The sequence below is a fragment of the Oncorhynchus tshawytscha genome, linkage group LG28 (genome assembly GCF_018296145.1).
Source record: "Oncorhynchus tshawytscha isolate Ot180627B linkage group LG28, Otsh_v2.0, whole genome shotgun sequence".
Taxonomy (NCBI): Eukaryota; Metazoa; Chordata; class Actinopteri; order Salmoniformes; family Salmonidae; genus Oncorhynchus; species Oncorhynchus tshawytscha.
The window spans coordinates 31,348,025-31,373,108 of record NC_056456.1 but is presented as its reverse complement, the minus strand read 5'-3'; the positions used below and the strand labels follow the sequence as shown (position 1 = coordinate 31,373,108).

Below are 25,084 nucleotides of genomic sequence, written 5' to 3'. Positions count from 1 at the left end.
CTCGAATGTCTGATTAGGAACAATGAAGGCTATGCAGCACACTCACAGCGGACAGGCTGAACCAGGAACTGTGTCCCAGTAGACCTCTCATTCAACCTCAGCAGCCAGGGAGTGTCCTAACCCAACCGGCCTATAGTTTCACCTCAGTACCCCTCGTTACCTCCTCTCCTCACCCTGCCTGCGGCCTAACATCTAATGCCATATCTAATTATTTTGTCTTGGCCTCACAAGTGATGATGCCGTCAATCCTGTGTACAACTCTGTTGCTCGCTATTCTTGTTGGTGTATTGGCAGTGTCGCTCTTTAGTACCCTTGCAGGTGCAATGGAGTTAATAACAAGACAATGCTAATTTCTGTTTACGAACCTTTGTCAGAGTCAGCACTTCTCATTTAAAAAAAGGGAAACACTGGGTTCGGCTTTAATTTACAGCCTTCTGTTTACCAGATATTGACATAGAAAATGGTACGGTGCTGACCAGCCGGTCTGGTGTAACTAACTGTACGGTGCTGACCAGCCGGTCTGGTATAACTAACTGTACGGTGCTGACCAGCCGGTCTGGTATAACTAACTGTGCGGTGCTGACCAGCCGGTCTGGTATAACTAACTGTACGGGTGCTGACCAGCCGGTCTGGTATAACTAACTGTACGGTGCTGACCAGCCGGTCTGGTATAACTAACTGTACGGTGCTGACCAGCCGGTCTGGTGTAACTAACTGGTGCTGACCAGCCGGTCTGGTATAACTAACTGTACGGTGCTGACCAGCCGGTCTGGTATAACTAACTGTACGGTGCTGACCAGCCGGTCTGGTATAACTAACTGTACGGTGCTGACCAGCCGGTCTGGTATAACTAACTGTACGGTGCTGACCAGCCGGTCTGGTATAACTAACTGTACGGTGCTGACCAGCCGGTCTGGTATAACTAACTGTACGGTGCTGACCAGCCGGTCTGGTATAACTAACTGTACGGTGCTGACCAGCCGGTCTGGTATAACTAACTGTACGGTGCTAACCAGCCGGTCTGGTGTACCTAACTGCACGGTGCTGACCAGCCGGTCTGGTATAACTAACTGTACGGTGCTGACCAGCCGGTCTGGTGTACCTAACTGCACGGTCTGGTGTAATGGTGTATGTCTGGAGAGTTCTGTGGATGAGTATGATGGATGAGGAGTCAGATGAGGAGTAGTAGGATGACAGGCCAGGTTTTACGGGGATACTCTTACTCACCTCTGCCTCTCATATAATACTGTGCCTCAGAGGGACGAGCTAGACCTTCCACAGTGCAGGCAGGGTGCTCCTGTGCTCAAATGTTCCCCAGCTGGAATTGATGCAGCTGTGACATGCAGTGACGCAGGCAGGGTGTCAGGTAACCCACCTACTGACAGCCTGACATCAATCACGCTCACTTACCAAGCTGCTCGTTAAGTAACACACCTCCTTTTCTTTCATGAAACGTTTCACCTGGAATGTGGACTTTTGAACAGAGGAGAATCAGGTGTGTTTCAGAGAAACATTATATTTTCTCCTGCGGGTCTGCCTTTATGTCTGTCTGTCTGGCCCTCGGCCTACTGCCTTTCTATACACAAAAGCTCTTGGATTGCACAGTAACTTGCTTCAATTCTAGACGAGAATGAATGACTATACACTCACCAGACAGTTTATTAGGTACACCCATCTAGTACCGGGTCGGACCCCCCTTTGCATGAATTCTTCGGGGATTCTACAAGTCGGAGACATTCCACATGAATGTTGGTCCATGCTGACGCAATGGCATCACGAGGTGGCTGCAGATTGGACGGCGGTACACTACCGCCACCAGCCTGTACCGTTGACACCAGGCAGGATGGGTCCATGGACTTATGCTGTTTACGCTAAATCCTCGCTCTGCCATCAGAATGACACAACAGAAACGGGGAATCGTAGGATGTTTTTCGACTCCTCAATTGTCCAGTGTTGGTGATCGCCTGCCCACTAGAGATGCTTATTGTTGTTTTTAGCTGATAGGAGTGGAACACTGTGTGGTAATCTGCTGCAATAGCCCATCTGTGACAAGGATCGATGAGTTGTGCGTTCCGAGATGTTGTTCTGCATACCATTGTTGTACTGTACCGTTATTTGCCTGTTTGTGGCCCGCCTGTTAGCTTGCACGATTTTTGCCATTCTCCTTCGACCTCTCATTAACGAGCTGTTTGCGCCCACAGGACTGCCGGTGACTGGATTTTTTATGTTTTTTTGCAACATTCTCGGGAAACCCTATACACTGTCGAGAGTTAAAAGCCCAGGTGTCAGAGTCGTGTGTATAGGTGGCAGGGAAGTCAGGCGCATGAGAATCCAACTGAATGTAATGGAGTTATTTAATAACGATAAATGAAACATAACTCCAACACTAAATGTAACAATAAAACAAAGTTCGACCGCCGAGCACCACCCAAAAAGGAGAGGCTTTGACGCGTGGCTCCAGCAGCGTCCTCCACCGGAACCCAGCATCTCTCCTCCGGACCGTACCCCTACCAGTCCACGGGGTACTGAAGGCCCCTCGCCCAACGTCTCGAATCCAAGATGGATCAAACTGAGTACGCCGGGACCCCCTTGATGTCCAGAGGGGTGGAGGAACATCCCGCACTTCAGCCTCCTGGAGCGGGCCAGCCACCACCGGCCTGAGGAGAGACACATGGAACGAGGGGTTAATACGGTAATTAGTGGGTAGCTGTAACCTATAACATACCTCGTTCACTCTCCTCAGGACATTAAATGGCCCCACAAACCACGGACCCAGCTTCCGGCAGGGCAGGTGGAGGGGCAGGTTTCGGGTCGAGAGCCAGACCCTGTCCCCTGGTGCGAACACCGGGGCCTCACTGTGGTGACGGTCTGCGCCAACTTTCTGCCACAGTATGGCGCGCTGAAGGTGGACGTGGGCGACCTCCCAAACAAGAAGCTGGAAGTATGGGAGTGGGATCCATGGACCGCTCCTCTGTGTCATACAGCCGGGACAGTGCGTCTGCCTTAACGTTCTGGGAGCCTGGTCTGTAAACACAAAACGAGTGAAAAACATGGCCACCTTGCCTGACTAGGATTCAGTCTCCTCGCCTCCCGGATGTACTCCAGATTGCGATGGTCAGTCCAGATGAGAAAAGGATGTTTAGCCCCCTCAAGCCAATGTCTCCATGCCTTCAAAGCTGTTATGACAGCCAACAGCTCCCGGTCCCCCACATCATAGTTTCGCTTCAGTGGCGTACCCCGAGCGATGAGAGAGCACTGCTCCTATCCCAGCTTCGGATGCGTCCACCTCCACTATGAATGGCAAAGAGGGATCTGGATGAGCCAACACAGGAACCAAGGTAAACAGAGTCTTCAGGTAAACAGAGTCTGCCTAAAAGCCCTGTTCGCCTCAGCTGACCACTGCAAGCGCACCGGGCCCCCCTTTAGCAGTGAGGTAATGGGAGCAGCAACCTGACCAAAACCCAGGATAAACCTCCGGTAGTAGTTGGCAAACCCTAAGAATCGCTGCACCTCCTTTACAGTGGTGGGAGTCGGCCAATTACGCACGGCTGCAACACGGTCGCTCTCCATCTCCACTCCTGACGTGGAAATCCGATGCCCTAGGAAGGAGACAGATTGTTGGAAGAACAAGCATTTCTCAGCCTTGACATATAGATCATGCTCCAACAGGCGACCAAGCACTTTGCGCACCAGGGACACATGCTCGGCGCATCTAGCGGAGTATATCAGGATATCATCGATATACACCACTACACCCTGCCCGTGAAGGTCTCTGAAAATCTTGTCTACAAATGATTGGAAGACTGATGGAGTATTCATCAACCCATATAGCATGACGAGGTACTCATAATGCCCTGAGGTGGTGCTAAATGCCGTCTTCCACTCGTTTCTCTTCCGAATACATACCAGATTGTACGCACTCCTGAGATCCAGATTAGTGAAGAAGTATACAATCCTGAGATCCAGTTTAGTGAAGAAGCGCGCCCCGTGCAATTACCGTAGTGATAAGAGGTAGCGGGTAACTATATCTCACCGTGATTTTATTGAGACCACGATAGTCAATGCACGGGCGCAAACCGCCATCCTTCTTCTTCACAAAAAAGAAACTCGAGGAGACGGGTGAAATGGAGGGCTGAATGTACTCCTGACGCAGGGATTCTGAGACATATGTCTCCATAGCCACAGTCTCCGCTTACGACAGGGGATTACAAGTGACTCCTGGGAAACGCAGCGTCTACCAGGAGATCTATCGCACAATCCCCCCGTCGATGAGGTGATAATTGAGTCGCCTTCTTTTTACAGAAGGCGAGAGCCAAATTGGCATATTCTGGAGGAGTGTGCACGGTGGAGACCTGGTCTGGACTTTCCACCAGAGTAGCATCAACGGAAACCCCTAAACAACCTACCTGAGCACTCTCGCGATCACCCCGTGAGAGACATCTGTGGCCAAGAAACAGTGGGGTTATGACAAGCTAACCAGGGTAGGCCTAGCACCACAAAATACGCAGTAGAATCAATAAGGAAAAAACTTATATTTTCCTTGTGATGCAAGGGGGTTGCATTACCATTAGCAAAGGAGCGGTGGCCTCCCTGATAAACCCTGACCCTAATGGTCGACTATCTAAGGCATGAGCGGGGAAAGGCATATATCCACAGGAACAATGGGGATCCCTAAACTATGAGCTTAACTTTTATTAATGAAATTCCCAGCCGCGCCTGAATCTACTAGCGCCTTATGCTGGGAACGTGGGGAAAATTCAGAAAAAGTGACAGAGACAAACATATGTGGAACAGAGGGCTCTGGATGAGAATGGTGCCTACTCACCTGGGGTGACGCCAGAGTGCCCTGCCTGCTGCCTTGATTCCCAGAGGAACCAACCCGGCACCGACCAGCAGTGTGACCTCTGCGACCACATATGGTGCTCGAGCGGGAACCCCCTCCGGTCTCCCTGCGCACCTTCCCTCCCAACTCCATGGGTACAGGAGAAAGGGGGCGGGAGGATGGAACAACCAGACCGTGATCTAGACGTCCACGAGTAGCCAGCATGTTGTCCAGCATGATGGACATGTCCACCAGCTGGTCGAAGGTGAGGGTGGTGTTTCTGCAGGCCAGGTCCCTACGGACGTCCTCGCGTAGACTACAATGGTAATGGTCGATCAGGGCCCTGTCGCTCCATCCAGCGCCGGCAGCCATGGTCCTAAACTCCAGAGCAAACTACGGTGCGCTCCTCGTCTCCTGCCTCAGATGGTAGAGGCGCTCACCCGCCGCTCTGCCTTCGGGTGGGTGGTCGAATACTGTCCTGAAATGGCGAGTGTACTCCTCAAAATGGTCCAACATCGCATCCTCTTCTCCACACACAGCGCTGGCCCACTCCATGGCTTTCCTGGTGACGCACGAGATGAGGGCGTAACTCTTCTCACGGTCCGATGGATCCTGCTGGGTTCAGGCGGGGAAAGGGCGCTCAGGGGAGACCCCGGTTGTGCTGGTGGAGGCGCTGGAAAAACTCCCTGTCTCTCCCAGCGGTCCATAATCTGGACAACGCGATCCATGGCGGCGCTCAGATTGTCAATCATCTCCGTATGTTCCATGACGCGCTCCTCCACCTCCATGGCCGGGGTACCTTCTCCTGCTGACTTTATTTTTTGGTCAGAGATTCTGTCAGAGTCGTGTGTATAGGTGGCAGGGAAGTCAGGCGCAGGAGAATCCAACCGAATGTAATGGAGTTATTCAATAACAGTAAACTAAACATAACTCCAACACTAAATGTAACAATAAAACAAAGTGGGTACGAGGACCCGTCGCCCACCAATACAAACAACACAACACTGAATAACAAACAATCTCTGACAAAGACATGAGGGGAAACAGAGGGTTAAATACACAACAGGTAATGAATGGGATTGAAACCAGGTGTGTAGGAAGACAAGACAAAACTTGAAAAATGAAAAATGGATCAATTATGGCTAGAAGACCGGTGACGTCGACCGCCGAGCACCACCCATACAAGGAGAGGCATCGACTTCCGCAGAAGTCTTTCTGAGATACTGGATCCGGCATGCAGGGCGCCAACGATCATACCACACTCAGTTGCTTAGGTCACTTGTTTTGCCCATTCTAACGTTCAATCAAACAGTAACTGAATGCCTCGATGCCTGTCGGCCTGCTTTATATAGCAAGCCACGGCCACGTGACTCACTGTCTGTAGGAGTGATACATTTTAGTAAACGGGATGTGTACCGAATAAACTGGCCACTGAGTGCTTGGTATTGATTCCTAGTGGGGAAATGTGTGTTTTGCACTACTGCAGTCTCACACAATCTACTTCAATGTGAAGGCCTATCATGAGAATATCAATAGCTGTTTTTACTACCATCTCTCCGTTGTTCTAGGGAACTCGATTCGAGACTTGTGATTTCAGCAAAGCCCAAGAAGAAGAAAACACAGTCTCTCAACATAATACTACAGCTCTCAGATCACTCACTATGCCCATATAGTGTTGAACCCCCACTCCCCAGGGTTATTCTGGACTGTTTCTCTATCCTTACTTTTCATTTCTATTCACACTTCTGTTTGTTCCTGAGGGTGTGACTGGTGAGCATGGGAATGAGAAGACAATGGAGTCCAGAAGCACAAAGAGCCATGGTGGTGCTGTAGGGGAGCATCCTCTGCTCTGAACTTGACCCTGAACACCAAACAAATACACATCTGATATATTCAGCATTTCATTATGGTGTCACACCTCCATGTAGAAGCCTGAGGTTGTACGTGTAAGACTTGTGTTCTTGTGTCTATAAGTGTACATTTGAAACATACGTATGCATACAAACACACAAATGATTGCATGTGTCCAGCAGTATTTGTTGTCACACAACAATTGTCATGCCTCCGCATCATTACACACTCTTTGAAAAAAAGCGTTCCAAAAGGGTTTTTCGGATGTCCCGGTAGAAGACTCCTTTTTGGATCCAGGTAAAACTATTTTGGGTTCCATGTAGAATCCTCTGTGAAAAGAGTCCTACATGGAACCAAAAATGGTTCTTCATAGATAGCAAAAACTAAGTTCTGAGACTGCAGTCATGTTTGTTGATATGGCCAAAATTGGCCCATGCAGCACTTCCACTGCGTCAAGTGTAATGGCAATCAAATCTCATCTCAACATACCGCTTTAACATTTCCAAAATAGTTTTTTAAACTTTCAATACTTATGGAACAAGATCATTATCTTGGCAGTGCGCTAAGGAAACACTGTGTACTCTCGTAGAGCATGGTTTCCACTAAACAACTAGGCAAGTTGACAGTAGTATGCTGTCACTGTGTATTCTCGTAGAGCATGGTTTCCACTAAACAACTAGGCAAGTTGACAGTAGTATGCTGTCACTGTGTACTCTCGTAGAGCATGGTTTCCACTAAACAACTAGGCAAGTTGACAGTAGTATGCTGTCACTGTGTATTCTCGTAGAGCATGGTTTCCACTAAACAACTAGGCAAGTTGACTGTAGTACGCTTTCACTGTGTACTCTCGTAGAGCATGGTTTCCACTAAACAACTAGGCAAGTTGACTGTAGTACGCTTTCACTGTGTACTCTCGTAGAGCATGGTTTCCACTAAACAACTAGGCAAGTTGACAGTAGTATGCTGTCACTGTGTACTCTCGTAGAGCATGGTTTCCACTAAACAACTAGGCAAGTTGACAGTAGTATGCTGTCACTGTGTACTCTCGTAGAGCATGGTTTCCACTAAACAACTAGGCAAGTTGACAGTAGTATGCTGTCACTGTGTACTCTCGTAGAGCATGGTTTCCACTAAACAACTAGGCAAGTTGACTGTAGTTCGCTTTCACTGTGTACTCTCGTAGAGCATGGTTTCCACTAAACAACTAGGCAAGTTGACTGTAGTACGCTTTCACTGTGTACTCTCGTAGAGCATGGTTTCCACTAAACAACTAGGCAAGTTGACAGTAGTATGCTGTCACTGTGTACTCTCGTAGAGCATGGTTTCCACTAAACAACTAGGCAAGTTGACAGTAGTATGCTGTCACTGTGTACTCTCGTAGAGCATGGTTTCCACTAAACAACTAGGCAAGTTGACAGTAGTATGCTGTCACTGTGTACTCTCGTAGAGCATGGTTTCCACTAAACAACTAGGCAAGTTGACTGTAGTTCGCTTTCACTGTGTACTCTCGTAGAGTATGGTTTCCACTAAACAACTAGGCAAGTTGACTGTAGTACGCTTTCACTGTGTACTCTCGTAGAGCATGGTTTCCACTAAACAACTAGGCAAGTTGACAGTAGTACACTGTCACTGTGTAGTACTCAAGTCAAAGGTAAACAAAGTCCAACCTGATGATTAAGTCAGAAGGCCCACTCAGAAGACTTTGAGCCGGGCCTCCGAGGGAAAAGCTCTGTAAGTGGCATCGAGGGAATGACAGGGGCAAAGATTTGTTTATGGAGACTAAATATAACCTGACATCTGCTTCAAATAGAAACCCGCCATAAATATGAATGAACGGAGGGAAGAATCTTGTCTCGTCGATGCAGAGGGAGACAGAGAGAGAGAGAGAGAGAGGGAACCCTTTCCACCTGAAAACCTATTTTTAGAATCTCTGATTCTATTTCCTGCACGAAGAGGCTATTTTTAGCAGATGAAGAAGCGAGCGGAGTCGGAGACAGCTAGAGCGTGTGGAATCAGCCAGAGGAGGCAGAGATGCACCATTAGGGAGGAAGGAGAGACAGCGATAGCACAGGTATCTTTAGAATACCTTCTTCTCATTCTCACACTCTCACTATCACATACAGCTCCCCTCGCAATGCCACGTCATTCTTGCCAATGTAGAATCCTCTATCTATCTCTCTCTCTCTCACACTCTCTCTCCCTTTCTCTCATCATCTCTCTCTGCTTGTCTCAGGATTGAACAGTTACTCTCCCCTGTCTCTCTCTGTGTATTCTGTCTCTCTCTCTGTGTATTCTGTCTCTCTCTGTGTATTCTGTCTCTTTCTGTGTATTCTGTCTCTCTCTGTGTATTATGTCTCTCTCTGTGTATTATGTCTCTCTCTGTGTATTCCGTCTCTCTCTGTGTATTCCGTCTCGCTCTGTGTATTCCGTCTCTCTCTGTGTATTATGTCTCTCTCTGTGTATTCCGTCTCTCTCTGTGTATTCCGTCTCGCTCTGTGTATTCCGTCTCTCTCTGTGTATTATGTCTCTCTCTGTGTATTCCGTCTCTCTCTGTGTATTATGTCTCTCTCTGTGTATTCCGTCTCTCTCTGTGTATTATGTCTCTCTCTGTGTATTCCGTCTCTCTCTGTGTATTCCGTCTCACTCTGTGTATTCCGTCTGTATATTCGTCTCTCTCTGTATATTCCGTCTCTCTCTGTGTATTCCGTCTCACTCTGTGAATTCTGTCTCTCTCTGTGTATTCCGTCTCTCTCTGTGTATTCCGTCTCTCTCTGTGTATTCCGTCTCTCTCTGTGTATTCCGTCTCGCTCTGTGAATTCTGTCTCTCTCTGTGTATTCCGTCTCTCTCTGTGTATTCCGTCTCACTCTGTGTATTCCGTCTCGCTCTGTGAATTCTGTCTCTCTCTGTGTTATCTGTTTTGTCACATGACACAATGTGACAGACCAGCATCTTGTCTTAATGCAACATCCCAGGGAATGAAGTGGGTGGAAAAATGTATGGAGTGCCTACTGTAGCCATTTTTACATTTGTAAATTTGACATGGGTAAAATCTACATGGGTATAGTTCCCACCCCAAAAATATTTGTACCCCTTTTTCTCCCCCCCAATTGTTTTTGCTACTATCTTTCCCCACACCATTAAACCACTGCCACCAGCCTCTTAACAAACTATTTCAACTAGTATGTGGAGACACCAGGCAGGATGGGGCCTGAATTATTTGGGGAATGGACTCATGCTGCTTATGCCACCAAATGACACCAGGCAGGATGGGACTCTGTCATCAGCATGACGCAACAGGAACTGGGATTCATCGGACCAGGCAATGTTTTTCCACTCCTCAATTGGCCAGTGTTGGTGATCGCGTGCCCACTGGAGCACTTCTTCTTGTTTTTAGCTGATAGGAGTGGAACCCAGTGTGGTCGTCTGCTGCAATAGCCCATCTGTGACAAGTACTGACAAGTTGTGCATTCCAATTTACTGTTCTGCACACCACTGTTAGCTTGCACGATTCTTGCCATTCTCCTTCCACCTCTCATTGAACAAGTTGTTTTCACCCACAGGACTGCCGCTGTCTGGATGTTTTTTGTTTGTCGCACCATTCTCTGTAAACCCTAGACACTGTTGTGTGTGGAAAGCCCGTGGAAAGCCCGGAGGCCGGCCGTTTCTGAGATACTGGAACCGGCGCGCCTGGCACCCACGATCATTCCATGCTCAAAGTCGCTTAGGTCACTCGTTTTGCCCATTCTAACGTGCAATCCAACAGTAACTGAATGCCTCCATGCCTGTCCTCCTGCTTTATATAGCCATGGCCATGGCCACGTGATTCACTGTCTGTGGGAGCAAACCATTTTCGTACAAACAGAAAATAAATCAAATATACAGTATAAATCGTGGTACTGCATATAGACATAGTACCTTACAATGTGATGTATTTAATATAACAGGTGTTTCAGCAATCCAATGACCACACCCCTTGCACAGTCTTCACATTTTGCTGCCTTAAAATTACATCTCAAAAGTGAATAAATGGAAATGTTTTCCTACCAATTTACACAACCTACTCCATATTTTATAACTCAAACACAAATTATAGAAAATGTTCCTAATGAATAATAAGTAAGAATAATAATAAGATGTCGTTATTGTATGTCTTCACACCCCAGTCAATACTTGATGGAAGCACCTTTGGCAGCCATTACAGCTGTGAATCATTTTGAATCAGATTCTGCCAACTTTTCACAACTCTTAGGGCAACATTTATCCATTGTTTTTGTCAAAATTACTCAAGCTCAGTAAATTTGTTTGGGAATTGGGTGTCATTGATGGACAACAATATTCAAACCTTGTCTCTGATGTTCAAGCAAATCAGGACTGAGACTGGAACACTCAGGAACACTCAACACCTCTTGGAAAAACATAATTCTTTATATATTCATGTAATATTTTTTTTATACCTCAAACAGTTACAAACATACATACGAACAACTTACAGAAACACTATACTATTTTAATAAAAAAACATGTGATTTTTCCATTGTGTTAATGATGGCAGATTGATTGATTTCAAGGGTTTTTGTATACTTTTTTTCAAGATGAGTGATGAAAAGAGAATCGTCCAGCCCATTGGGTATTTGACTACACCCCAATATGCCATATTTTGAAATATGCAGACAGGCGGATTGAAAGTAAGTTTACATTGAAATACTTCTGATAGCCCACTTTCTAGCTCCGCCCATAACTTTTGGACTTTTTAGCATTCCGTGTAAGCATGGATTATTGAGTCATTGTTAGTTTTACACTTAAGACATGACTCTGCCGTTGTGCTGTAGAATTTCAGATTTTTTTTCTCTCTTGTATAATAAATTCAATATGTACATTTTCATTAACTGTCATTTAATTAGTTTAATATGCTCTAACATTCCCTCCATCTTGTGCCAACATCGGCGTTGTGTTGTGTAATGGATTTGTCCCAAGACTTTCGTTTTTAATTTCGTTTTTTAATTTAGGCCGACTACCTGTTGTTCCACGTAATGAATCTGTTATTCAATGCATTTGTATGGGCTAATAGCAGTAAGGCCCCAAATATTTGTTCATTGGCTTAGACAGGGCTTAGACTCTAATGGAATAACTGGTAGCAAAAACATATATGGTGATGGAGATGTTGAGGAGGGGTGTGTAAACATTCACTAGGCAATGTATCTATCAATTCCATGTCTGCACCTGACAGCTAGCAATAAATACCCCCAGTGGGGTTCCCAATTAGGTTCAGTTGAACCAGAGCCGAGAGTTTGACTTTGCCATTATTAAAGCACTGGATGCCAGTTTTATTGCTGTGTAATAGCTCATCTGACAGAAGAGAGACGTTATAATGTTGTATAATTTCCTCATATAATTGAGAGACATCTACAGGGACAGTTCTGGCTTGGTTAGTTTCAATTTCAATTCAATTCAAACTGTTTTAGCATGAGGGTTTTATTTTTTCATATCACTTTGCACTATTTATTTGCAAAGGGCTTAGGCTACAGCCAGTTTCTGTCCAAAAACAGCCCCAGTTACCGCAATGGTTGTTTGCTAAAGTACCGATTTTCCAGCTCTGGAGTTCATCAGAACCTGCATACCAAGTGGCGCTAAGCTTGGATGTTAGCAGAGGTTGTTGGAATGTGGATGTGGATCAAGGTGGAACTGCGCCGAGAATGAGAAATGCCTTTATTTGGCCGAAGACGGACCATCATCATGACCCTCTGCTGTAGGCAGTGCAGTGCAGAATCTTGGCTGTGTCTCAACAGTCTAGTGGCTTCCATATCTTGTCTCCTTCCCTTTGTACAGATCTGAAAATGCTGGTAGATGTGATGGGGTAGATATGTAGTGTAGAACTCATTTGGGAATCTCCTTGGGTTTCATCTGTGTTTTTAAGATCTGTTGCAGATGAAGGGAAGGAGACAGGGAGACTACACCCCTTTAGACTGGTGAGATGCATTATTATCAAAGAGAACTGTTTACGCATGTCAACCTGGGCTAGGCGGTGCAGAGCTGCACTAATCTTAATGTATATGGATCCGTTCCTATCCATTTGAATGGCCTTAAAGGTGGTTTACAGATCTGTGAATCTGTGCAACTGGTGCCTCAGGCCGACCCTCGTCATCAAACAGCCAGTTCCCATAGTCTGACCAGCCAACACCATTCAGATATACTTCTCTGACGCAGTCAACTCCACAATGTATTATTATACAGGTTTTTCACCCTCTCAACCACTCATTGGTTTCCTTCATATGGAGGTAATTTGGTGTGACTCAGAACAATGATGGGCCTTTTTCTGTATGCGTCCATTTCCTGTGCTTTTGATAAATCACCTTCGTTGTTGAAAGGGTTTGTGCTATTATTGACGCCATTGATATTTTTAGTTTGGGCTTCTCAAATGCGCTCAATTTGTTTAGAGGGGAGAAAGGAGGGGTTTGATTCCTTTGTCCCGTTGGTGATGTCTGACTTGACGTCAGTCTCGAAGAAAAGTGCCTTGTTGCGAATGATTAAAACCTGTTGTGTATTGTGCTTTAACTGAGTGTGTGTTTGTTCTGTGTGCACAAGGTGCGTTCCATTTATTGAGTGATGGAGCATCATTTGTGACGTGGATGATTTTTGGAGCATGGTTATTACAATTATAAATGATAGTGATGATGATAATAAGCAGCTTTCATTGAAAGACGTGCTAAATCATGATACATGTTGAGAGCCACTGTGGCCTATTCTCGATCACTCTCCCATCTCAGGTTACTCTTCACCATACTCTCCTCACTCTCATTAAAGGGTGATACCCTTAGGGTGTTGTATGTCAAATTCATATTTACTGTAATCTGAACAGTTCTTAGCTTTTTATTGTTGTTTTGGAACTTTGATTTAGGCTACAAGTTTGAAACTGTGAATTGTTTTCTCATCTGCTCTCTCCCCATAGTTTTGATGCTGAGAATGGCTTGTCGGTGGGGCGCAGCCCCCTGGACCCGCCGGCCAGTCCCAGCTCCGGCCTGGTGCTCCAGGCCAACTACCACAGCCAGCGCCGTGAGTCCTTCCTCTACCGCTCAGACTCAGACTTTGACCTCTCACCCAAGGCCCCCTCGAGGAACTCCTCCACTGCCAGTGATCTGTAAGTGCCCCCCCTCATATTGGTACTGTCTTCCTCTGTGACCTTTCACCTTCCACTCACATCTATTGAAGCATCATGGCAGAGATGTCTCAATGTAGGCCTTGATGCTGCAAGGTCTCCACTTTTTGTAATGCCCAAGGTTATATACAGATGTGGTTTTGTGGAACAGATACAATTATATGTGGAAGGGAATTGCTTCTTGGATCACTTTCCAAGAGGGAATTCCGATAGCAAAACATGGGGAATACGTTAGGCCCATTTGAAAGCTTTCCCTTTAACTGTGTAATCACAGCAAGGAATGGATAGAAATGTACAGAATGGTTATCTGGAGGAAAGTGGGGTCATGCTTTTTCAATTTCAGTCAAGAGGAGGGTTTAGTCTTTTTTTTTAAATTTAGTCCAGGGGAGAGTAATATCATTTGTAATTGATGAAATGTCTATATTTCCCAGTGTTTTAGAATTAGTTGCTTATTAGGATATTTATATCGATGTGTGCCCGATGCCACCCCTCATCTCTGATTCTCTGCTATCATGTGCACTACCATGTGCGCCTATAGGCTATTTAGTGTGGTCTCAATCAAATGATCCATAGCCTATATGCTACGAAGTGCATGCTCGGAGAAGCACAGAGCAACGTTTCTATTTCTAAGATAGCTGCTGGGATGGTGTAAATAAAACTAGGCTGCATTACAAACTGCAATGGACATTCCAACCCTGAGCCCAGGCCTGCTCTGCTCTTGCTGATCAAAAACATGTTTGTGTGCTGCTTAACCAATGGCTGCGTAGGCCTATGGTGACAGTTCAGGAGGAGAGTCAAAGACTTCTGCCGAAAATAATTTAATCTTGCGCCCTGACTAGACTACAGTCTATGTTCTGTTCCTTTTGAGAAGAAGAGTGGGAAGATGAGAAGGAGGGCTGGAGGTCAACTTTGATAGCTTGCTTCTACTATAAATGACTTAATTAATAACAATATGTTTTTAGCCCATTATGTACAGTACCAGTCAAAAGTTTGGACACACCTACTCATTCAAGGGTTTTTCTTTATTTTTACTAGTTTCTACGTTGTAGAATAATAGTGAAGACATCAACACTATTAAATAACACATATAGAATCATGTAGTAACCAAAAAAAAGTTAAACAAATCAAAATATATTTTAGATTTTAGATTCTTCAAAGTAGCCACCCTTTGCCTTGATGACAGCTTTGCACACTCTTGGCATTCTCTCAACCAGCTTCACCTGGAATGCTTTTCCAACAGTCTTGAAGGAGTTCTCACATATGCTGAGCACTTGTTGGCTGCTTTTCCTTCACTCTGCATTCCAACTCATTCCAAACCATCTCAATTGGGTTGAGGTCAGGTGATTGTGGAGGCCAGGTCATCTGATGCAGCATTCCATCACTCATCACTCTCCTTCTTGGTCAAATAGCCTGGAGGTGTGTTGGTTCATTGTCCAAATGATAGTCCCACTATGCGCAAACCAGATGGGATGGCGTATCACTGCAGAATGCTGTGGTAGCCATGCTGGTTAATCCATTCACCTACTCTGCGTCCCACAAAGACACAGCTGTTGAAAGCAAAAATCTCACATTTTCAGACCTAAGGACAGATTTCCACCAGTCTAATGTTCATTACTCGTGTTTCTTGGCCCAAGCAAGTCTCTTCTTATTATTGGTGTCCCTTAGTAGTGGTTTCTTTGCAGCAATTCGACCATGAAGGCCATGAATGCGACCATCATAGTGCTTGATGGTTTCTGCGACTGCAATTGAAGAAACGTTTAAAGTTCTTGACATTTTCTGCATGTCTTAAGGTAATGATGAACTGTTTCTCTTTGCTTATTTGAGTTGCCTTAACTTAACTTGCCTTAACTTGCCTTAACATGGACTTGGTCTTTTACCAAATAGGGCCATCTCCTGTATACCACCCCTACCTTGTCACAACACAACTGATTGGCATAATCGCATTAAGAAGGAAAGAAAATCCACAATAAAACTTTTAACAAGGCACACCTGTTAATTGAAATGCATTCCAGGTGACTACCTCATGAAGCAGGTTGAGAGAATGCCAAGTGTGTGCAAAGCTGTCATCAAATAAATTTGATTTGTTTAACACTTGTTTGGTTACTACATGATTCGATATGTGTTATTTCATAGTTTTGATGTCTTCACAATTATCCTATAATGTAGAAAACAGTTAAAATAAAGAAAAACCCTTGAATGAGTAGGTGTGTCCAAACTTTTGACTAGTACTGTATTTATCAGAGTTATTCTCTTCACAATAAGCCAGATTCGAGTAACTTACATTGTGGTGCTGAAACTTGAAGTAGCAGCTGCGGCACAATCAATCGGAAATAGACAGCTCATGGTGCTGAAAGTAGGCAAATTCAAGTAGGCATTATTCATTTCCATCTTCATTTTAATTAGACTTTACTAACAACAAGAGCCCTGTTTCCATTGGCACTTTAAAGTCAACCCAGGTTGGGTTGGCCTTGGTGGGCAAGCTCAAATTGTGTTTCCACTGCCTCCAGAAATGAGAAATGATGTCATGTTGCTAGGTAGCCAATATGTGACTCCAGCTGGCTTCGCTAATGTTGCTAGCTAGCTACCAAGAGGTTGAAGAATTTAATTCACCCTTACCATGCTGTAACTAACGTTTCCCCAAACTCTTACCCAGTGGCGATTTTAGCATGTAAATCTTTGTGGAGCAAAAAAAATCATTTTTAGATGCATGTCAGCAAAGCCACTACACAACACAACACTAAACAATACATTAATTGCATTGTAATGGTCACAAAAGGTGCCCACAAAATGTTAGGGCCTACATAAAGCCATCCCACAGCAGTCGCAACACCTTACCAATGCTACACCGGGCTACCAGCGAGCCTTGTCTGGCAGTGAAACAGTTCATTCAGCCTCATTTACTGCCTTTTAAAAAACATAGCTGATATGGCTGACTGGATTAAACAAATGTGGTTTCTACTGACAATTGAGATGCACAAACTATGGCATAAGGGGATGACGGCGGGATAAGAAGCAATCAGTAATTTCGATTAAGACATTAATGAGCGAGCTTGGACAGACGTAGTCAATATAACTATTTGTTCAGCACTTTTGAAATGTACAGCGACAGGATTCCAAACACGTTTTTACAATATTCTCCCTAAACACTAAGTCAGAACCGTAGGATAAATGAAGGGGGCATATAAGCAGACAATGAAAGCTCTTACAATATTAGATGATTACATTTATCTAAAACAGACTATAGGCTACATGTGCACCACTAAGTCAGTAGGCAAAATTCTGAGGGAAAAGGGACCAAATTATTAGGGTGAGACCAAGTTTGTATGCAGCTTTATTAAGTCAATTATTTTTTTGTATATTTTTTTAACATTGTTTGCAAACTGTTATGTGACATGTATTAATGCCAAAATAACATGCAAAACAGGCGCAAAACATTATTATTTTGTAAAAAAAAAAAAGCTAAACATTTAGGGCTCAAAACAGGTGGGGCTCCTGCCAATTCCAGCCAGACTCAGAGCCATCAATTTAGCTTGCTGACGTTAGCTAGCTAAATAGTTAGCATCATGTTTAGCATAATAGGCTATCTAGCTTAATTCCTACCTTGCTAACCAAGCAAACCAGATGATAGGTTTGATATGATGTAGCTAGCTACAGAGGTGGGACCAAGTCACTATTATTCGAGTCACAAGCAAGTCTCAAGTCACAAGGTCCGAGTCTCAAGTCGAGTCCCAAGTATAACAGGTCAAGACTTAAGTCATGCAATCTAAGAACAAGTCGAGTCACAAGTTTTTTCAAGTCAAGTAAAAAACTAATCTGTACATGCAACGACTTATTCAACTACAAATCTTTCTCTATTTATTGAGGCTACCAGACAGTCATTTTCATTATTTTGATTTTTGAAAAAGCCATATCTCAGACTGGCTAATAAAAATAAAAGATTAAAATGGGCAAAAGAACATACACTGAACAGCAATATGGCTTTTTCTTTGCAACTCTGCCTAGAAGGCCAACATCCCGGAATCGCCTCTTCACTGTTGACGTTGAGATTGGTGTTTTGCGGGTACCATTTAATGAAGCTGCCAGTTGAGGACATGTGAGGCGTCTGTTTCTCAAACTAAACACTCTAATGTACTTGTCCTCTTGCTCAGTTGTGCACCGGGGTCTTTCAGAAGAAAGTGTTTTGTTTCTGGCCATTTTGAGCCTGTAATCAAACCCACAAATGCCGATGCTCCAGACACTCAACGGGTTTAAAGAAGGCCAGTTTTATTGCTAACATAATTGCGAAAGGGTTTTCTAGTGATCAATTAGCCTTTTAAAATGATAAACTTGGATTAGCTCACAACGTGCAATTGGAACACAGGAGTGATGGTTACTGATAATGGGCCTCTGTACGCCTATGTGGATATTCCATAAAAAAAATCTGCCATTTCCAGCTGTAATAGTCATTTACAACATTAACAATGTCTACACTGTATTTCTAATCAATTTGATGTTATTTTAATGGACAAAAAATGAGCCTTTCTTTAAAAAAACAGGATGTAGATGGCGCAGACAGACATGGCAGCTCTGTGTCTAGCTCCTAAGCAACTTGCAGTATTTTTTTTTTTTTTGTGTGTTATTTCTTATATTATAAGCACATTATTTTTTTGGTGTTATTACATACAGCCAGAAATAACTTTTGGATATCAGAGCGGCGGTAACTCACCAGCGTTACGAACAGGAATACAACACACCATCCATTGCTTCTGAGTATATTACTCGCTCATGTTCAGTCTCCGGATAATAAAGTAGACGAACTCAGGGCGAGGATCTCCTTCCAGTGAGACATCAGGGATGGTAACATACTCTGTTTCACGGAAACATGGCTCTCTCAGAATATATATTCATTCAGCCATCTGGGTTCTCAGTACATTGCGCTGGCAAGAATAAAGAACTCCCCGGGAAGAAGAAAGGCGGGGGTGTATGTTTCATGATTAACCACTCATGGTGTGATTGTGATAACATACAGAAACTCAAGTCCTTTTTTTCACCCGACCTAGAATACCTCACAATCAAATGCAGACCGTATTATACCTCCCAAGAAAATTCTCTTCGGTTATAGTCACAGCCGTGTATATTCCTCCTCAAGCCGATACAATGACGGCCCTCAAAGAACTACACTGGACTTTTTGCAAACTGGAAACCACATATCCTGAGGCGGCATTTATTGTAGCTGTGGATTTTAACAAAGCAAATTTGAGGGAAACGCTACCAAAGTTTTGATAACACATTGACTGTAGTACTCGCACTGGTAAAACATTGGACCACTGCTACTCAACTTTTCAAAATGCCTACAAGGCCCTCCCCCGCCCTCCCTTCAGCAAACCTGATCACGACTCCATTTTGCACCTCCCTTCCTATAGGCAGAAACTCAAACAGGAAATACCCGTGGTAAGGTCTATTCAAAACTGGTCTGGCCAATCGGAATCCATGCTTCAAGATTGTTTTGATCACGCGGACTGGGATATGTTCCGGTTAGCCTCTGAGAATAACATTGACAAATACACAGATACGGTGACTGAGTTCATCAGGAAGTGTATCGGAGATGTTGTACCTACTGTGACTATTAAAACCTACCCAATCCAGAAACAGTGGATAGATGGCCGCATTCGAGCAAAACTGAAAGTGCGAACCACAGTATTTAACCATGGCAAGGTGACTATGGCTGAATACAATCAAACAGGCAAAACAATCAAAACGGAGTCGCAATTTAAAGGCTCAGACCCGAGACATATGTTTCAGGGTCTACAGACAATCACGGTCTAGGGAAAACCAGCCACATCGTGGACACTGATGTCTTCACTGATGTCTGATGTCTTCCTTCTGTGCCTACTTTGAGGACAACCCAGTGTCACCGATGCGGGCCACTACTAAGGACTTTGGGCTCTTCTTCTCCGTGACCAACGTGAGGAAGACATTTAAGGTTGTTAACCCTCGCAGGGCTGTCGGCCCAGACGGCATCCCTAGCCGCGTCCTCAGAGCATGCGCAGACCAGCTGGCTGGAGTGTTTACGGACATATTAAATCTCTCCCTATCCCAGTCTGCTGTCCCCACTTGCTTCAAGATGTCCACCATTGTTCATGTAACCAAGAAAGCAAAGGTAACTGAACTAAATGATTATCGCCCCGTAGCACTCACTTCTGTCATCATGAAGTGCTTTGAGAGGCTGGTTAAGGATCATATCACCTCTACCTTACCTGATACCCTAGACCCACTTGAATATGCTTACCGCCCCAATAGATCCACAGACGATGCAATAGCCATGGCACTGCACACTGCCCTATCCCATCTGGACAAGAGGAATACCTATGTAAGAATGCTGTTCATTGACTATAGTGCAGCATTCAACACCATAGATAACACCTCCACTTCGCTGATTGTCAACACAGAAGCCCCCTCCTTCTGTACTCCCTGTTCACCCATGACTGCGTGGCCACGCACACCTCCAACTCAATCATCAAGTTTGCAGACGACACAAGGGTAGTAGGCCTGATTACCAACAATGACGAGACAGCCTACAGGGAGGAGGTAAGGGCCCTGGGAGAGTGGTGCCAGGAAAATAACCTCTCACTCATCGTCAACAAAACAAAGGAGCTGATCGTGGACTTCAGGAAACAGCCGAGTGAGCACGCCCCTATCCATATTGAAGGGACCGCAGTTGAGAAGGTGGAAAGCTTAAAGTTCCTCAGAGTACACATCACTGATGACCTGGAATGGTCCACCCGCACAGACAGTGTGGTGAAGAAGGCGCAACAGCGCCTCTTCAACCTCAGGAGACTGAAGAAATTTGGCTTGGCCCCTACAACCCTCAAACTTTTACAGATGCGCAATTGAGAGCATCCTGTCAGCCTGGTACGGCAACTGCACTGCCTGCAACTGCAGTGCTCTCCAGAGGGTGGTGCGGTCTGCCCAAAGCATCACCGGGGGCAAACTACCTGCCCTCCAGGACACCTACAGCACCTGATGTTACAGAAAGGCCAAAAAGATCATCAAGGACATCAACCACCCGAGCCACAGCCTGTTCACCCCGCTATCATCCAGAAGGCGAGGTCAGTACAGGTGCATCAAAGCTGGGACTGAGAGACAGAAAAATAGCTTCAATCTTAAGGCCATCAGACTCTTAAATAGCCATCACTAGCCGGCATCCACCCTGTTACACAACACTGCACCTTAGAGGCTCCTGCCGTATATACATAAACTTGGAATCACTGGCCACTTTAATAATGGAACACTAGTCACTTTAATACTGTTTAAATTATGTTTACATACTGCTTTACTCATCTCATATGTATATACTGTATTCTATTCTCCTGTATTTTAGTCAATGCCACTCTTAATTCCATTCTTTTACTTTCAGATGTGTGTATTGTTGTGAATCATTTTAAGATACTACTGCACTGTTGGAGCTATGAACACAAGCATTTCGCTACACCTGCAATAACATTTGCTGATTATGTATATGTGACCAATAAAATGTTATTTTATTTATATATTTTTTAGCAGGCTAGCGTCAAAAGTTTGTCTGACATGCCAGAAATGCAGCCGTATTGACTTTATTTGAAACTTCGCAGCCACCAGAGTTTGACAAATGACTACAGTTTGCATTGATTTGTGGGTCATATCAACCCCACAAGTGATCAAAGTTCTTCACTCGCTCTCTGAGGGAGAGTTGCTAGCACGAGGGCTGAGGGGGTAAAAATAAGATGTTTGGACTGCAGCCAAAGTTGGAAAAATGAGCGACTTACTTGTTTTTTTAACTTCTTCAGTTTATTTTTCCAGCCTACATCAGCCTAAGACAGTTTCCCTGTGTCTAAACACCTTAGTTTGTGATGAATCGGTTGCAGGTCACCAACTCTTGCCTCTGTGTTTAAAGGGAAGAAAGCTTGAAGCACTGGGAAGTCAACTGGTTGTCTCGGTGAGAAGAACTTGACAAAACGCTGATTTGTCCCCTCAAAGGCCTGTTCTGCATTCTCCATTACAGGTTTCAGAGCCATCATCCTCCCCATGGCACCAGTGACAAAAAAAATTACCCCTCCCCATGTTTTTCCTGTGACCCCAAGAAAAGCCTTTTTTCTTTTGCATGTGAAGCTTCAAGAAAAAGACCCTCAACCCTGTAACTTTACCAGTTGGACTTTAATTTCTCCCTACCTCACGGTTCCTATAATGTACAGTGCATGGCATCCTTTGTTTGACCTTAATTTCACCCGGTCTGGTCTACCTTTATTCGTTGTGTTCTTTGCTTTGATGTTGGTCTGCAGGTTGTTGAAGTGTTTTTTCACAGACATTGATCAACTGTCTTGATTTAGGATTAAATGCAAATGTGTAAAGTGCACAGTAGACATTAGTACCATAGTAGTCATGTTGGATTTAACCTAAATATTGTATGCACACTAAATGGTTGCAAATTTGTTTAACCTTTTCACTGATTCTGTTAATGTACTTTTAAAAATGTAAGACCAGAGCCTAAACCAATATCTGGATTTAACCTAAATTTCATCATTTTTGCCCCATTATAGACATGGAGAAGACATGATTGTGACACCATTTGCACAGGTTAGTTTTGGAAATATTCTGTCCTGTGTTTTTCAGCTGAATAAATGGTTAACGAATTTGCCTGGTATGGACAAGCGGTCTAGGCTACTGACTCTGGAGCACATGTACAATGTATCGCTGCCAGCATGGGTTAGAATCTATCCCACTGGTTTTAAGCACGCTCTGGTTTGCCAAGCCAAATTCTCCCTGTAATTTGGAATGTGACCTCTAATCTGCCCATTGGTTATGTAACTTCACCGTCATTATGCACACCAACACAAGGAAATAAATAACGTAACTGAACACTGACTGATTCTGAGTAATAATAAGCTTAAAAAAAAAGAGAACTACAAAAAGGTTGTTGTCAGTGAAGTCACAGCTGTCACTATAGGTGCCAGTGACACTAGTAGACGGCCATCGGAACAGCCTTTGGCATGTGGCTGGCACATTGCAGCAGCCAGGCCCGTGACAGAGGACGTGTGCGTCATAACCGCACTCACTTTACTAAACAAGAGAGGAATCCAACATGGCGTTCCTCGATACGGCTGACGACTGATCAGAAACCCACCACAGCCGGGAAACCAGATACCGTCCTGTTTAACGTGCTGACTCATGATTTAAATTGGTGCCCAGACTCTGACATGTGTGACGTATGGGAGGGTGGGGGCTAGCGAGGGGGTTCACTCTTCATTAGCCTATAATTATGATGGCTCAGGGGCACCGTTAGTGCTTGCTTGTTTTGAAAAGTGTTGAAAATGAACTATTGCAAGCCATTATTTAACACTAACGCCTCGATCACACCAACAGCGTAAAGGCATTTTGGTACACCAGAAGTACATACATTTCCAATAGAAAGCTGTGTTTGACTTGCAGCATTAAGTTGCAAAGGCAGTTGCAGTGCGTTTTGTGTGGTGCATAAGTTGGATTTATCGAACGTATGCGTCAAACTGTATGTGTAGACGGCTTGCCAGAAGTGGTAACAGAAGGTGAATGTTGAACTTTTGTTGCACACATATTCAGATGATGCAGCGCAATAACACTGTCGGTTTGATCAAGGCGTAAGATAGTTTAAATGCATTGCTGTGTATGCTTAGCCCTTTTGTGGGGTTAAATGTTCAATTGTAACACTTCACGGAGTATGCATATAATATATTCTAAATGTTTTTATTCATACATGAAGTACCTCGACTATCACAATTAGGTAGTAGAGAGGATGAACAGTACCAGGCAAAAGTTTGGACACACCTACTCATTCAAGGGTTTTTCTTTATTTTTCCTATTTTCTACATTGTAGAATAATAGTGAAGACATCAAAACTATGAAATAACACATATGGAATCATGTAGTAACCAAAAAATTGTTAAACAAATCAAAATATATTTTAGATTTTAGATTCTTCAAAGTAGCCACCCTTTGCCTAGATGACTGCTTTGCACACTCTTGGCAATTCTCTCAACCAGCTTCACCTGGAATGCTTTTCCAACAGTCTTGAAGGAGTTCTCACATATGCTGAGCACTTGTTGGCTGTTTTTCCTTCACTCTGCGGTCCAACTCATCCCAAACCATCTCAGTTGGGTTGAGGTCGGGTGATTGTGGAGGACGGGTCATCTGATGCAGCACTCCATCACTCTCCTACTTGGTCAAATAGCCCTTACACAGCTTGGAGGTGTGTTGGGTCATTGTCTTGTTGAAAAACAAATGACAGTCCCACTATGCACAAACCAGATGGGATGGCGTATCACTGCAGAATGCTGTGGTAGCCGTGCTGGTTAATTGTGCCTAGAATACTAAATAGATCACAGACAGTGTCACCAGCAAAGCACCCCCACACCATCCCACCTCCTCTTCCATGCTTCACGGTGGGAACATGCGGGAACATGCGGCGAACATTCATTCCCCGAAAAGACATGGCAGTTGGAACCAAAAATCTCAAATTTGGACTCATCAGACCAAAGGACAGATTTACACCGGTCTAATTTCCATTGCTCATGTTTCTTGGCCCAAGCAGGTCTCTTATTATTATTGGTGTCCTTTAGTAGTGATTTCTTTGCAGCAATTCGACCATGAAGGCCTGATTCAAGCAGTCTCCTCTGATACAGTTGATGTTGAGATGTGTCTGTTACTTGAACTCTGTGAAGCATTTATTTGGGTGGCAATTTCTGAGGCTGGTAACTCTAATGAACTTATCCTCTGCAGCAGAGGTAACTCTGGGTCTTCCTTTCCTGTGGTGGTCCTCATGAGAACCAGTTTCATCATAGCACTTGATGGTTTTTGCGACTGCACTTGAAGAAACTTTCTAAGTTATTGAAATTTTCCGGATTGACTGACATTCATGTCGTAATGATGGACTGTCGTTTCTCTTTGCTTATTTGAGCTATTCTTGCCATAATATGGACATGGTCTTTTATCAAATAGGGCTATCTTCTGTATACCACCCCTACCTTGTCACAACACAACTGATTGGCTCAAACGCATTAAGAAGGAAAGAAATTCCACAAATTAACTTTTAACAAGGCACACCTGTTAATTGAAATGCATTCCAGGTGACTACCTCATGAAGCTGGTTGAGAGAATGCCAAGTGTGTGCAACGCTATCATTAAGGCAAAGGGTGGCTACTTTGAGGAATCTCAAATACAAAATATATTTGATTTGTTTAACAATTTTTGGTTACTACATGATTCCATA

The 25,084-nt window shown here is 44.3% G+C and overlaps 1 protein-coding gene across 2 annotated transcripts in view; it reads left to right on the top strand.

The window, feature by feature from the left end:
- Positions 1-25,084, top strand: part of LOC112244618 (cAMP-specific 3',5'-cyclic phosphodiesterase 4D) — an 82,789-nt gene that overhangs the window by 40,385 nt on the left and 17,320 nt on the right. The window contains exons 2-3 of one of the 2 annotated variants that reach the window (XM_024412346.2): positions 13,621-13,809; positions 22,383-22,419. In XM_024412346.2, the coding sequence (XP_024268114.1) occupies positions 13,621-13,809; positions 22,383-22,419 (226 nt within the window). Of the gene's footprint in view, positions 1-13,620; positions 13,810-21,513; positions 21,782-22,382; positions 22,420-25,084 lie in introns of those variants that run through there. The other variant, XM_024412347.2, reaches the window with a different exon arrangement.